Source organism: Sinocyclocheilus anshuiensis, unplaced genomic scaffold, assembly GCF_001515605.1.
Source record: "Sinocyclocheilus anshuiensis isolate Anshui unplaced genomic scaffold, SAMN03320099.WGS_v1.1 scaffold257, whole genome shotgun sequence".
NCBI classification, from domain to species: domain Eukaryota; kingdom Metazoa; phylum Chordata; class Actinopteri; order Cypriniformes; family Cyprinidae; genus Sinocyclocheilus; species Sinocyclocheilus anshuiensis.
The window spans coordinates 2,497,648-2,512,217 of NW_015539889.1; the positions used below are offsets into that span (position 1 = coordinate 2,497,648).

Sequence of the window (14,570 nt, forward strand, 5' to 3'; positions counted from 1 at the left end):
GAAGTTAATATTGTGGTATATATTAGACACAATATTGTCTGATTTTGCTAAATTGTGTAGGTGAAAATATTACCTATAAAGCCACAGAAGAACTGTTGTGCATCTCCTAATAAAACACAATAGGTGTTGGAGTTGAAGCAGCACTGCACAGACCATTCTGTGTGTGACATCAAAGTACCGCAAGAGCAATTATACAGCATTTAAACAATTTTTGTTTTGATGTCAAATAAGTCTTGCTGTTTTGCTTTTTTGTTAAAGCAGTGTTGCTGTTGTAAAGTTATACAGCTAAAGTTGTGTTGCTGGGTTTTAAAGCAGGTTTGATTTTTTTTTTCTTCCTTATCACTCTGTATTTACAGGATTTTACTGTACTGTATTCAGTAGGTGTAATGTATTCTAAATTGCTTCAGAAGTATTGCAAGTACTACGTACAACAATAAAACAGTGCATTGACATAAAAAAGGAAATGTACTTTTGGTACTTAAGTACTTTTAAAAGCAAGTACTTCTGTACTTTTACTTAAGTAAAAATCTGTCTTTACAACTTTTACTTGTAGTGGAGTAATATTTGACCAGCAGTATCTGTACTTTCACTCAAGTAATGGAGTTGAGTACTTTGTCCGCCTCTGGTTTTAATATATTTTAAAATATAATTTATTCCTGTGAATTTTCAGCATCATTACTCCAGTCGTTGGTGTCACATGATCCTTCAGAAATCATTCTGATATGCTGATTTAATGTTCAAAAAAATTGTTTTTTATTATTATCAATGTTGAAAACAGTTGCACTTAATATTTTTGTGGAAACAATGATAATTTTTTTCAGGATGAATAGAAATTTATTCTTTTGTAACATTTGTAAATCTGTCTCTTTACTGCAACGTTTGATCAATTTAATATATATATTCATTATTATTAAATCATTATCTTTACATATAATAAAGATAATTCCAAGACATTACATTATTGTGGAAAACACCTAAAGCAATGCAAAAAATATTTTTAGGTCAATATATTGTTTGTTTTATTTCCATATCATTGAACAAAAGCCTATTATTAGACCACAGCAATCCATTTTGTAATTGTGTTGTCTGTTTGTAATTGATCTGTCTGAGGCTGGCCCCGCAGGCCCTTCACACAGGATGTGTTCTTTGCATTTTTAAGGCGAGACGTGTTTTAAAAATGTTTCGAGGCCTTCAGGTTCATTCAGCTGTTTTACAGCACAAGAATGTATCCTGTGTAAACAGCTTTTTGCTGATTTGGCGAAACACACAGCCTATAAGTCTAGTGTATGTGTTTTTAAATAATTAATTGACAAACTCACTTTTCTTGTCACTGACTGGCTCCATGTGTCGCTGAATGTAGCCTTCCAGATAGCAGCAGAACTTGGGTGAAGGAGCGAAGAAGGCAAGGCACACAGCCATGAGCTCCCAGCCTGCTGCCAGGCTGCGTGGGCTGGTGTTGCCTGTGGTCTGCCTCACCAGTTGGACGTAGAGCTCGTCCCTCAGTCCCTGCATGCCCCAGCACTTAGTGACAATGAGGAGAGCCGCATGGCGCCGGTCCAGCCGTGAGGGTCGGTCTCCCATGTACGCCTGGACGAGCTTAAACATCTCGCAGGCTTCTTTGCGAACAGTGCGGTCGTTGGTCATCAGCATGGGCTTCTTGATGGAGCCTCGGTTCCAGGACAGCATGTTGGCGATGGAAACTCGGCGGCGGAACAGGCCCTGGGTGTGCATGTTTAGGTGCTTGCTGGCCCAATCAGCCATGTTGGCATCTGGGGGTGGGGGTTGACGGAGGGTGGCGTAGGAAATCTGGTAAGCCCTACCATCACCTGCCTGCAAATTGGTATCGCTGGCTATGTGGCGATGAGGGCCAAGTGAGCCCGTTCTGCCATCTACCATACCTTTCTTTCTACTATCCAACTGGACCGTTGGCTCCAGAGTTCCCACCTATAGAAGAGGAGAAACAGGGTGAGAAACACAAAAGCATTCATAAAACAGCTATTTTTACACCGCAGCTTTGTTCATCTGCTTTTCACTGAACTTGACTGTTTTTGTCCTTCAGTTCTTCTCTGCAATAACTGCAGGATCCACATTTAGACTCAAATTAACACAAAAAAACACAATAAACTCCATCAAACCCTATAAATAAAGAATTCTCATCCACAATAGATGAAGTTATGACCAATCATTGACATAAAAATTCCTACAGTAAGTCGTTTCTCCTTCTATGTGTCTAAAAAATAGTGCAAATCCAGCAATGGCCTCATTTTGATCCCTAGAGGAATTTTGTCCTTTAAGGAGGTCCCTTATGCACTCATTGCCTCTCTCGCTGTACTCAAAGTTGTATTCCTGTTACAAAAACCAGACACAACATGTGTGCCAAATTCACTTTTATACCTTATATAACATTTTTAGGATACTGTGGGTAAAAATGACAAGTCATAGGTTTCATATGCTCTTCATTAATCTTATATGCAAAACTTTTTTTTTTTTCAGATTTTTTTTTTTATATTCACCTTCATCTGCCAATAATTTTGGGAATTAGCACATTGAAATGCCAGTGTGGTGAAATGGCTCATACACCAGGGAATGAGGTGACCTATGATGTCATCAGCTTATGGAACAATCCCCAGCAGGTACCAAACCCCTATCGGCTTCACCGTAGACACACAATTGGTCTGTACAGTGACCACGCCTGTCCAGGACCCAACTGTCCTGTCTGTGTCAGCAATGCTACCATATGGGCCACAGTAGCCATCCTTCCTGCTCAACAGGCGTCGTGTTTTGCAGCTCCGCTACGTTCTGGCATTTCACCCATTACCATGGCAGACCACTGCTGGATTCGCATCAGAGGATGGCGGGAGGGGAAGAGGTGGGCGCAACGAGAGTAGATATCATCGCCTCTTTTTAAATAGGTAATGAAAACATTTGCAATGATCAGCAACTGTAAGTCTCAAAGCCTTAAAATAATCCCTTTAATGTTTCCAGGGCTGATTTGGATCAAAACCCAAGTAGTCAATTCTTGAAGGCATTTGAGAAAGTACAGTACTCTTGGTGCCTAGCTGTTGAACAATGTAGATAGAATTCATCACTGAGGGAGGACAGATTACAGCTTTGCTATGGGTCAGAGCGGCTTGCTCTTTGAGTGATCATTGCCCTTAACTAGAATCATGTGCAGCCGGGGAATTGCCTCTAACTTGCCTGACTGCAGTGTTGAATACCCAAGAGAAAGATGTTGTTGCCTCATTACGCTTTATGATTTAGACTGAAATAACTACAAGATTGATATTTTACATCACTCTTATGCTATAATGGGTGGTGTAAGGTGTACATAATAATCTGTTTCTAATAACGACCATGGGGAAAAATATCAGACAGGCATGAAAAACTTCAACCAAACCAAGCTCTCTCCCAACAGTCCCACATGGAGATTAAACAAATACGACATCTGGGTTTTAATGATGCTGAAACTCAAGATCTGTGGAAAATACACTGTGCCAAAAGTTCATACACATATTTTATATGGGACTACAAATCTCTCTAAAATAACAAGGTAAAAGTTACTCCCCTGGGGGACTTGTGTGTTAAGCTCATTGTAAGTAAGTGATAGTTTACCAGAAGGTCGCCTGTAATATTTTACAATAATATTTAATTTGTTAACATTAGTTAACGTATTTAATTTATAAATATACCATTGTTCATTATTAATTCATGTTCTTTCCTAATTAAATGGATAGTTCACTAAAAATGCAAATGATGTCATAATTTAATCACCCGCATGTCATTGCAAACCTGTGCGACTTTATTTCTTCTGTGCAACACAAAAGTAGATGTTTTTGTCCATATAGTGTCAGTGGGGTTCATTGTTGTTTTGGACCCCATTTTCTTGCATTGTTTAGACAAACAGTTCTTCAAAATATCTTTTTTGTGAGTAAAAAAATAATTTTCAGTTTGGGTGGACTACCACTGCAACCAAGATTAAAAAATGCTGTACAATTATTGTTGATTCATGATACCCTACTAATGTTAATGACTTGAACCTCATTGTAAAGTGTTAACAAGCCGTTTCTACCAAAAGAATAATACAATTGAACTTGTATGTAGTACCTGTGAAGGGGGTCCGGCAGTCTCAGGTGAGGACAAAGTCACACTCTTCTCAAGCGTGTCCACCTTTTCATAAGTCCTCTTCTGTCGTCCCGGAATCTCCAGAGGTGTGAAGGCCATACTGGGATGGTTACTTGTTCTGCTTAGTGACCTGCTACAAGATGCAATGTCCTCCCTGGAGGAGCACCGTCCCACACTGTGGGTGCGCTGGGAGGAAGAGCTCTCCGACATCTCAGAGTCCAGACTAGCTTTGGTCTCCCGCATGGTATTTGAGCGACTAACCACCTCCCTCATCTCTTCTATCAGGCGCTCGTTTAGGGCTGTGAGTTCCCCAGTGCTGCCCACAGACCCGGGTCGGCCCTGGGCCCCGGCACCTATCCTCCTCCTGCTTTTCCTCCACAGACTGGGAGATGGGCCAGTTGAATAACCTGAGTCTTGGTAGCTAATGGCGGGAGGTGGTGGTGTTGAATAGTCCTGAGATCCGTGGCTGCCCTGCCGGCTGTGGTGAACTTCCATGGCTCTAAGAGCACTTGCTTCTAGGATCCTCCATGACTGCATCTTTTCCAGGCTGGTGGGCTCTTTCTGAAGCACCCTTGTTGGGAGAAGCAGAGATTCGGATGCTGAGGTTGGAGAGGGGCTGGGAGAGGGGACTGGTGAGGTGGAAAGAAGCTCTTGTTTGGGGTCTACATTCACCATGTGCTTGATACACTCCAAGCCTGCTGGACTATAGTCCGATGGGTTTCTCTTGTGTCTGGAGCTGGCGTGAGACTGACCCGGGTGCTGGTGAAGTTTGACCTTCTGGAGAATGTGTCTAGATGGGCCGTTATGTAGGTGAGCACCTTCAACCTCCATATCTACTGGAGGCTCGTCGTAAATGGGGTAATCAGATGATGGATCATCATAGAGGCGTGCGGTTGCTCCATACTGAGGAGATACTGGCCTAGGTGAGCTAGGCTGTGGCCGGAGAGATGCTGCCGAGTCCCCAGAGGTCACCAGGCAGAAGCTGCCATTGCTCGCCTTCCTCAAGTGGTGGGCCTGCCTTGTGTCTGCTGCTATTTTTCCTCCTGGTGTGGTTTTGTAAGCCTGTGGTGACAGCATGTAGCCTGAAACAGATTTGACACTGCCAGTATTCAGTGTGCAGGCACTATGGTCACTGGCTTTGCTCTGTGGGAGATGAAGGGAAGTGGCTCCGCTGGTTCCTCTTGTCTGGCTTCTGCCAATGCTGCTGACCTTTACCAACATGGCGGCTTTGGATCCAGGAGAGGGCTGCCACCTCTGAGATGTGTCTCTTTGCTCTTCCCTGTTGTAAAAAGTAAAAGAAATGCATTTTAGTTTGTCAATATAAACAAGGCCACAAATATAGAAAGAATTTGTAAAAACCCAGGAAAATGAGGCAAAGCCAACACAAATATACAGAAGCAGTAGCAAAAAAAAGCTAATCTATGAAGCCAAAACCAATCATCTTTATGACGCCTTTAATGAGTCCAAATCTGCAATCTTCATCATCACCTTTATCATCCAGACAGCTCAAGCTAAATTCTCAGCAATTTAGGGAAACTAAGGGTCTGTTAAGAGTATAAAATGTCTATTTAAACACCCATAATGCCATTGTCAGGAAAACAAAACCATGATTGTTCAACTGAAATTGATTTTAAATCACTACAATGTTTGAGTTTAAAACAGTTTTGTGGTGAAAATGAATGCAGTTCCTTTAATTGTTCTTGTTCGAGAGTTTGCCTACAACATGTTATTGTCACTACGCCGATCTGCTGCTGCTTGTAAACCCAACAATGTCCACAGCTTTAGTAGTCCTAGACAGCGATTCATACTGAAGCAAACTAAAAGCACTATTACCAGCACAACATTTCCTGACAAATGCTCCACATTGGTTAATTTACTCATTAACCTCCAAAATTAAACAATATACATTTTTATAGTAGTTTTTTACCAAATGTTAGAAAATATATAGTGAAAACTCAACAAAAGTGATAGGTGTTTGAAAATAAAGTTACTCACATATAGATGATCCCTAATCGTACAAACATTATAAAAAGGAATCAAACAGAGAGTATCAAATACTTAATTTACTGTTATTGTGTGAGGAGATGAACTTCTGTCCTATATTGAAAGAAGTGTATGAAGGATATGCTTTCTCAGGGCTTTTATGCACACAACTAGATTCCACAATAAAAAACCCCAAAGAAATCCTCTGAAAAAACCTGCTTAGGCGACCTCCTCTGGGGATTTCTAATGAGTTACTTCTCAAATGAACTTCCTCTTACACCTCTACATTCCATAAACACAAACAAAACAGATCTACCCTATCAAACTCAGAAAGACGAGATAAGTGGTAAGAGATAAGAGAGCTGGTCAGACTGTAAGTAAACACTTTTACAACCACTGCAGTGACTATGATAATCAATTGTTGCATTTCGAAACAACAAAGGAATATTGCTGTGGGGGAAGCATTTCCCCTTTCTTCCACCCGCTGAGGCATTTTCTTCCATTACAATTGTTCCCTTTTCTTCTCAAATAATTTCTCACACATTTGAAGATAAACAACCGTTTGAAATGCCAGACAGGTACAGCATATATGAAGACTGGAAGTCAGCCATCTGGCAGAGCCCCAAGGCCATTGTAAAGACTGTGTGACGTGACAACACGACAATCAACAATGTTCAAAGTCTGTCACACTGAAAGACTTGACACTTGAATCACACAGAGTGTGAGTGTTTATGGTGTTGGTTTTCTCAAGGTGGTGACGGAGGGGACATTGCTGTAGAAAATGTTACACGAAGAGAAGACTGTAAACAAGTAGCTGCTCTTTCCTGTGAAATTCAGCCTTCTGCGTTTGGCATGACACAATGACATAACATCTTCACAAGGTCACTTTAACAATACAGCAGAGTGATAGCTATGATTTTAAGTTGCTTAAATGTTGGGAATGCAACACAAAAAACAATCGTTAATGTAGATTTGGGTCTCCAGGATGTGACACTGAACACCCAGAAGAGATGTTTATGTAAGGCCCACAGATTCAATGTGCTGTTGTTTTACGAGTACTGCCGATGTGAGGAAGCATGCAGCTCAATTTCCTGCATAGGGAATCACTGTTAAAAGAGTTCAAAGGACAAACTACACAGCACAAAGAGAAAATACTAATGCAGATATAAATTTAGCACCAACTTTACTGCTGCACTTTCGAAAAGTTCCTCAGAAATGAGAACAACCATTTAACGTACACTACTCTTCAAAAGTTTGGGATAGGTAAGATTTTTTTCCTAGGCTGCATATTTGATCAAAAATACAGTCTAAAAACCAGTAATATTGTGAAATAATATTACAATTTAAAATAACTATTTTCTATTTAATATATGTTAAAATGTATTCCTATGATGGCAAAGCTGAATTTTCTGCATCCATTACTCTAGTCTGCATTGTTGCATGATCCTTCAGAAATCATTCTAATATGCTGATTTGGTGCTCAAGAAATATAAATTCATGCCTATTTTTATAGTGCTTTTCATGATACATATAATTTCAAAGCAGCATTTCAAGTAGAAGAAACATTTCTTTTTAATCATCATCAATGATGTTGTGCTACTTATAATTTTGTGGAAATCATGATACATTTGTTATTATTTCCTGATGAACAAAGTTTAAAAAAGCCACATTTATCAGTAAAAGAAATCTTTTTTTAACACTTTGTACTTTCACTTTACCATCACTTGGCAATAATTACAGTACATCATTTAGCTTACACAGACATGGACAGAGACATCAGGAACACTCAAAACTGGTTTAAACAACTAAACAGCAGTAAGTTTATACATTGCCTCAAAGCCTTTGGGTGAAAGTAGCACATAGGCCTATAGATACCGCCCGCCCTCTGACATTAAACTGACATACAGCACATTAGGGCTGCACGATTATGACAAAAATCATAATTGTCAATTATTCCCTTGAAATTGTAATTGCAATTATTAATTATGATGATCACAATTTACATTGAATGATGTTTATACCATTGTTTGATGCAACTGCATGCCGTATTTTTATATGAAAATAAACAAGCTGAAAACACTCTAACTGAAAAACCTTTAGTGCTTTTCTATAGTATTAAGCCTCAAATGTCAAATATACATCGGATTGATTTTTTCTTTAAATTATAAAAAAGTAAAAATATGAATGGTATTATAATGTTATACTAAAACTAAAACAATGGAAAAACCCTTAAGATAACATGTAGAAAGAAATAAACTTAAATCTTACTTACTGAAAATCTTAAGCGTGCAGAATAAAATAAGTGGACTTTGAACGATTAATTGCCGCTTTGAACGATTACGTAATTGTGGCATCCATAATTGTAATTGTGATTAGAAATTCGATTAATTGTGCAGCCCTGCAGCACATGCACAGGTGAGTCAAAACACATATATGCAGTCTATCTATACAGTTGACAAAGAGGACCGAGACAAATTCTGATACTTACCCACAATGAGAATTTTCCAACAGATCAAGCTATTTTTTGGACATCTGAACATATCTAATGTCGGCAGATATTTATACAAACTAAATAACTAAATTCTGTCTAATTTTTGCATTGTTTGCTTTCTGAAAAATAGCCAAAATAACCAAATCTACAGGATATTTCTTTTTACTTTCCCCCAAATGAAATGAATAAAAAACTACAGCAACCAAGACTTCTTGTCCATGACGCTAAAGTATGGCACCAGCACATGACGTGTTGTCGACTGTATTTATACGTACACAAAAAAAGTACTGTGTGACCGTGAATGTGCCAAAGAACAAAAACAAGTAAAATGAGAGAGGAAGAGAGAAACTGTGAGAGTGAGATTAGTCATGGGAGGCTGCTTTGGTTGGTATTAGACACAACGTTTGCATTCCTTCCACTTATCACTCAAAGGCGTTGGGATTGTTTAAATAGCGGTACAATGCGTGGTTGTTAAGTGCCATGGCAATGGTTTTCTTATTGTAACATTCCATAATAAGATCCTTGTGGGTAGGGAGTGTGGCTGCTACCAAAAATACTGAACGAAAGACAAACCTAAAATATCTATGTATCACAAAAGAAATGTCTTTACAAAAGTTACAATAATTCTGCATTTTTCTTTGGCAAGATTATTTAGATTTTATTGATTATTTATTAATTAAAACTAATTCCAAATGCACATTATGACAATTCACAGATGACACAGTTCAAGCAAACATTTTATTACAGTCATGAAGAAAAAGGAGGCCAGCAAAACTAAAAAGCGAGTTAAAATCCTGTTGAGGCGCTTAATTTGATCATTTAATTTGGCAGTGAGGAAAATAAGGTTAACTACTCAGGGAGGATCAGTTTGTCCCAGGCCGTCTGACTCTGGTGTCTAATAGTCCAATCACAGGGCAGGCAAGAGATTAGGAGTTTCGCAGGGTGAATTTGTGAAATGTGCCTAACCTCATTATTTTTGTGAATGCATTCTTGTGAAAACATATGTGAAAACAAAGACAATGTGTCCAAAACTCTTCCCCAACTAAAGAGGAAAACTGAGATAATGGGCTATTTTCATTGTACGGACAGGAAGAGGAAATGTGGCCTACAGCAAAAACCTGAAACATGAGAGTTGACAATCATCTTCTCAACAGATGTGAAAGACTAAGCAAAATAAACATACACTCATATACACTGCCATTCATTTCTGTTACATTAGAAATGTCTTTACTGTCACTTTTGATCAATTGAATGCATCCTTGCTGATCCATGCTTTTGAACAGTAGTGTACACGTATTAGAAATAACATTCTTTCCATTTCTCATGTATTAATTCATCAAAATGATTCATTTGACTCAGACTTTGTTCAATGAAGCAAACCTGAGGTCTAGAGGATTCAGCTGTTTGTGGACAGCTGAACACCTCTCATTACTGAGCCAGTGAGTCTAGCTTCTTCACATAGCGCACACGTGACCAGCCCATCCTCTCCTTCCACACCCTGCTCTCAAAAGACGTGAGAACATCTTAAGCAGATAATTCAAATTATTAAAAGCAAAAAAAACAGAACACTAATAGGGTGGGAATTGCTAGGGGTGCTACAACATCAATATATTTTTTTCAATATTACGAATACTTGGATTTACTCTGTGAAAAAATTATGGTTAATTATTTTGGACCACAGCAACACAGTCTGAAACATGTATATTGTATGTTTCACACCAAGCTAATGCTATATACGTACACTCGGCTCTCTGTAACCCCCGGAAAAGAAAGTCAGCATATGGACAATGAGATGGCTCTGGAATCTCAGCACTAATTTACATCTGTTGATATGAAATCAGATAGCAAGAGAATTCACTGCTCTGGTTACAGCCGTGAAAACGCCTCTTCTCTCACGAACAGTCAACATACTGAACAGAGCATAAGGCCCACAAGAGTGTGGCCAAAACATGTGGAAATTAGTTTCAAATACTATTCTTCATTAGAGTTAATTTTAGCTATGGTTGAGAATGAGTTGAGAGTCACATTTCTGGTCAACTAGATGAATATACAGAATCATAAAGGTAAAAAAATAAATTCTAAGTTTAGCAAACACTGCTAAATCAAAAGGGTCCTTCTGGTTTAGAGAAACACTAGCCCTGCACCAGGCTTTCTGAGCTTCTTTGTGTTTAAAGTGGAGCCAGCGGATCAAGGCAGCAGTCTGTTCTCACTGTATTTTAAGCAACACCAAAGGCACGACTTAAATAAAACAAAAGACAGTTGAAATTGCTCTACTTTCATAGACGATCTGTGTTAGGCCACTAATCTAGTTCTCAGAGTAAAGGACTGAGGTAACACACAAAACGTGTGACATGGACTGCAAAAGATTTAACAGAGCCTGACTGAGTAGCTTTGGTTTGTCTTTAATAAATCTCTTTACAGCTCAATGTTTATGACATTTTAAAGGTGAAAGCATGAGAAAGGCCAAATGATTTCTGAAATCTGAGATGTAGCGATACTCCCTTAAGATATTAATCGTGACCTTTCCACTCCAAACATAAGTGATAGCCTATATAATGAAATAACACATTTTAAATGTCTTTTGCAATCTCAGCTGTTTATTAACTCCCAGACATTCCTTAAATCAAATAAACCTTGAGAGCATGACACAAGTGAAAGTATGAGCACATGACTGGCATAAAAAGTGTTGTTTCTCTTTTACAGCTTTCACTTTTGTTATCTAACCGTTACACAGCGGTATTCAGCCTCTTCTGAGAAATCCCCATAAATACCAATATCATAATGACTAAAGTTATCTAATAATTTCACTCTGAAAAGCATGCAATCAAAAGGCATCTGTCTTTAACTCTAAATATCAATCCTAGTCAGATCTGTTTGAACTCCTTCAAAAAACAGTCTGTTAAATCATTTGTCCACAAAGAGAAGATTGTATTAGGTTGGGTGTTAATTTAATGTCTTAGATCCCACTCCAATTCATGCTATGGGAAACCCTAACAGCTGGTCTTCAGTGATTTGCGTGCTTAACTAAAACCCTTGTCTTCCTATAGCAGCCACTTGGCCTGGGGTCTGCCTGCAGGACAAAAGAATTTCGTGACCCCTTCACAACTTCACCAGGTCATCCCTAGGTTACGTTACACCATTGCATCACACAGCAAAGGAAGCACAGAGGTGTCCTCTAATCTCCAATCTTCTCGCCATGGTAACCTACTAAACGGCTGAATGCTAGATAACACAGACACTGTTGAATAAACCCTTGTGATCTCTAGTGCAGATGTGGAAAAGTTCTCCACACTTAATAACTTTCACAGAAACACCCCCATCCCAGCCATCCATCATTTAAACATGATCACATTGTATGTGTGTGCTAGGGTTGTAACGGTATGAGATTTTCACGGTATGATAATCGTCTCAGATAATATCACAGTTTCACGGTATATATTAAACAATAATTCTTATCAGTAACAATGACTCTTACAAGAATAAGAACAAGTTATTTGAGTGAACAAATCCTTTATTACAACAAACTTGAAACCATTTTAATGAAAGTATACTATTGAAGTCTCCCTTCTGAAAATAAATACATTTCATTTCATTTCATTTGAAAAAATAAAAAATAAATAAATAAAGCTATACACCTTATGTCTATATCACACTTTAACATTTTAAACATTTTAAAATGTTATCAAATGAAAATGTAACAACTTTTATTTTTGGCGAAGGGCTGCACAACAGAGGTATACTAAGTTAAAACATGGACAACCATGATATTCCTTAAAAATAATGCTTAAATTCATTAATATAAAGAATATTATTATTGTTGTTATTGTTGAATTAATATTATTATTGAATATTATTATTGTTATAACTTTGAAGTACATTGTACAATGCTAATATATTTCTGTCATAATTACAAGTTAAATCGAACTTTTATTTTGATGGGTTGTAGCTAGGGATGGGCGATACCACTTATTTTGTTTTCGATACGATATCGATATTTTTCAAGGCAGTATCGTCGATATCGATACCGATTCGATACTTCTGAACTAAACTTTTAAATATTGAAATGTATTAAATTATTAAATTACTAAGAGTAAAATGGGTAATGATAAGCACTTAACTTTATGTTTAAAACGCATTTTAACATTCAATACGCCTTAATTGTAACTTATTAGGTTAACCTAATAAGTATAACCCCGCGTTCGTTTTTTTTAATATCCTAAGTATTGCCATACTGCAGGTTTTAACTTTTTTTTATCGGTGGGGATAGAGATATAATCTCTGTCTCTGCCATTTTCTCCGCGTATACGTGTACGTGCGTGTAAGCAGCCAAGTGAATGCAGAGTGAAGCAGCGAGTGGAAATAAGTTGCATATGAGATTGTTTTTTTCATTCATTTAAAAAAAAAACGTAGATATGCAAATGTTTACGGTATGATAACCATGCACGTTCAAACCGTGATATACCGTCATACCGGTATATCGTTACAACCCTAGTGTGTGCCAGTGTGTAAGTGTTTGTTTACAGGGGTTAGTTAGCATGTTTACAGAGTTCTTTCTGACTAGAGTCAAGCTCCGCTTGCCCGTACTATGACTGCATCCTGGATGGGCAGTGTGATGACTACCAGATTTAGTACTTTGTTCATCAATCAGGGGAAGCTGCTTGAACCACACACACCATATGATAACACAGATGGTGCTGTTTGGATCATTGTCAGGCTGATATTTTATGACCACTCCCTAGCTTTTATTTTTAGACGGACAAACAACGGAAATCGTTACTGGAGACTCCTTCCCCTTGAGGCATGAAACAACAACAAAGAATGTGTCACAACAAATCAATAATAATTATAGAGCAATTCAGCAAAATTAGGCTACCTTGCTTTATTCTGGTGTGCGCACACACAGAAAGTCGGAGCCAAAATAGCCTCTTCCTATAGGTGGAATATACAGTACCTAAACAAGATGTTTTTCATAGAATCTAATTTGAAACCTTCACTAGCCAGAACTATAAGCCTGTATTATGATTTCTGCAAGTCAGATAGGGCTAGGTGATATAGCTATATCTAAATACTTTTCATATATATGAGTATATATATAATTTCAGTCAAACTTCCACTGTAACCAAATGTATTTCGTTTTTTTTCAATTGCTAACATCCCTTTGTCCAATCTATAATCACATTTTCAAAACTCTAAACACAATTAGCAAAACATTCGTCTGTTGTGACCATACCATTAACACAATTCATGTTGTTTTCACACAATATTCAGTCAATTAACATGTTTCTAAAATGCTTAAATTTTCATTTCACACAAGCTTACCCCATACCAAAATCATGGATCATTCTTATCTTTTTTTACAAATGCTTAAACACAGCATGACAGAAATGAAGACCTAATGTTCCAAACTTTAAATATAGTGTAAAGCCTCTACTTCTGCAACAAAAGAGCTGATAAGAATTATTTAAATTACTGATAATTGAGAAATAGCTCATCAAATCTTAATTAATAATTCCAAGTCTTTCCATTACATGGCCATGCACAATAAAAAGGCACTCTCTGGATTGGTTTTGTTCAAAACAATACAGAACAACACAGAGAAGCAGAAAAAGAAAGAAAATGTCTGGAAGAGGGAGAGGAGTAGTTGAACCAGGACTGTCTGGTTTGGTTCAGCTACCAAATCAGACATCAAGAGACTACAACAGACAGCCAAGACTGCTGAGACGATTATTGGCCCAACCTCCAAGATCTGTACACCTCCAGAGTAAGGAAAAGGGCTAAGAAAATCACTTTGGACCCCACACACCCAACCCACTCTCTCTTCATACTGTTGCCTTCTGGTCTGCGCTACAGACCATAATTTTCTGTTTTTCTTATATTACTGTTATAATTCCTGTGTATGTCTGCACTGTCATGTATGTTTGCACTATGTGTGTACTTTCTTCTGCACTGGAAGCTCCTGTCGCCAAGTCAAATT

General features: G+C 38.0%; 1 protein-coding gene across 1 annotated transcript in view; it reads right to left on the reverse strand.

Annotated features, from left to right (window-relative positions):
* The window catches only part of LOC107685696 (rho GTPase-activating protein 39-like), a 45,020-nt gene that overhangs the window by 7,065 nt on the left and 23,385 nt on the right, over positions 1-14,570 (reverse strand). The window contains exons 3-4 of the mRNA XM_016482380.1: positions 4,105-5,401; positions 1,320-1,944 (exon numbers count right to left, since the gene is read on the reverse strand). Of these exons, the coding sequence (XP_016337866.1) occupies positions 1,320-1,944; positions 4,105-5,401 (1,922 nt within the window). The remainder of the gene's footprint in view (positions 1-1,319; positions 1,945-4,104; positions 5,402-14,570) is intronic.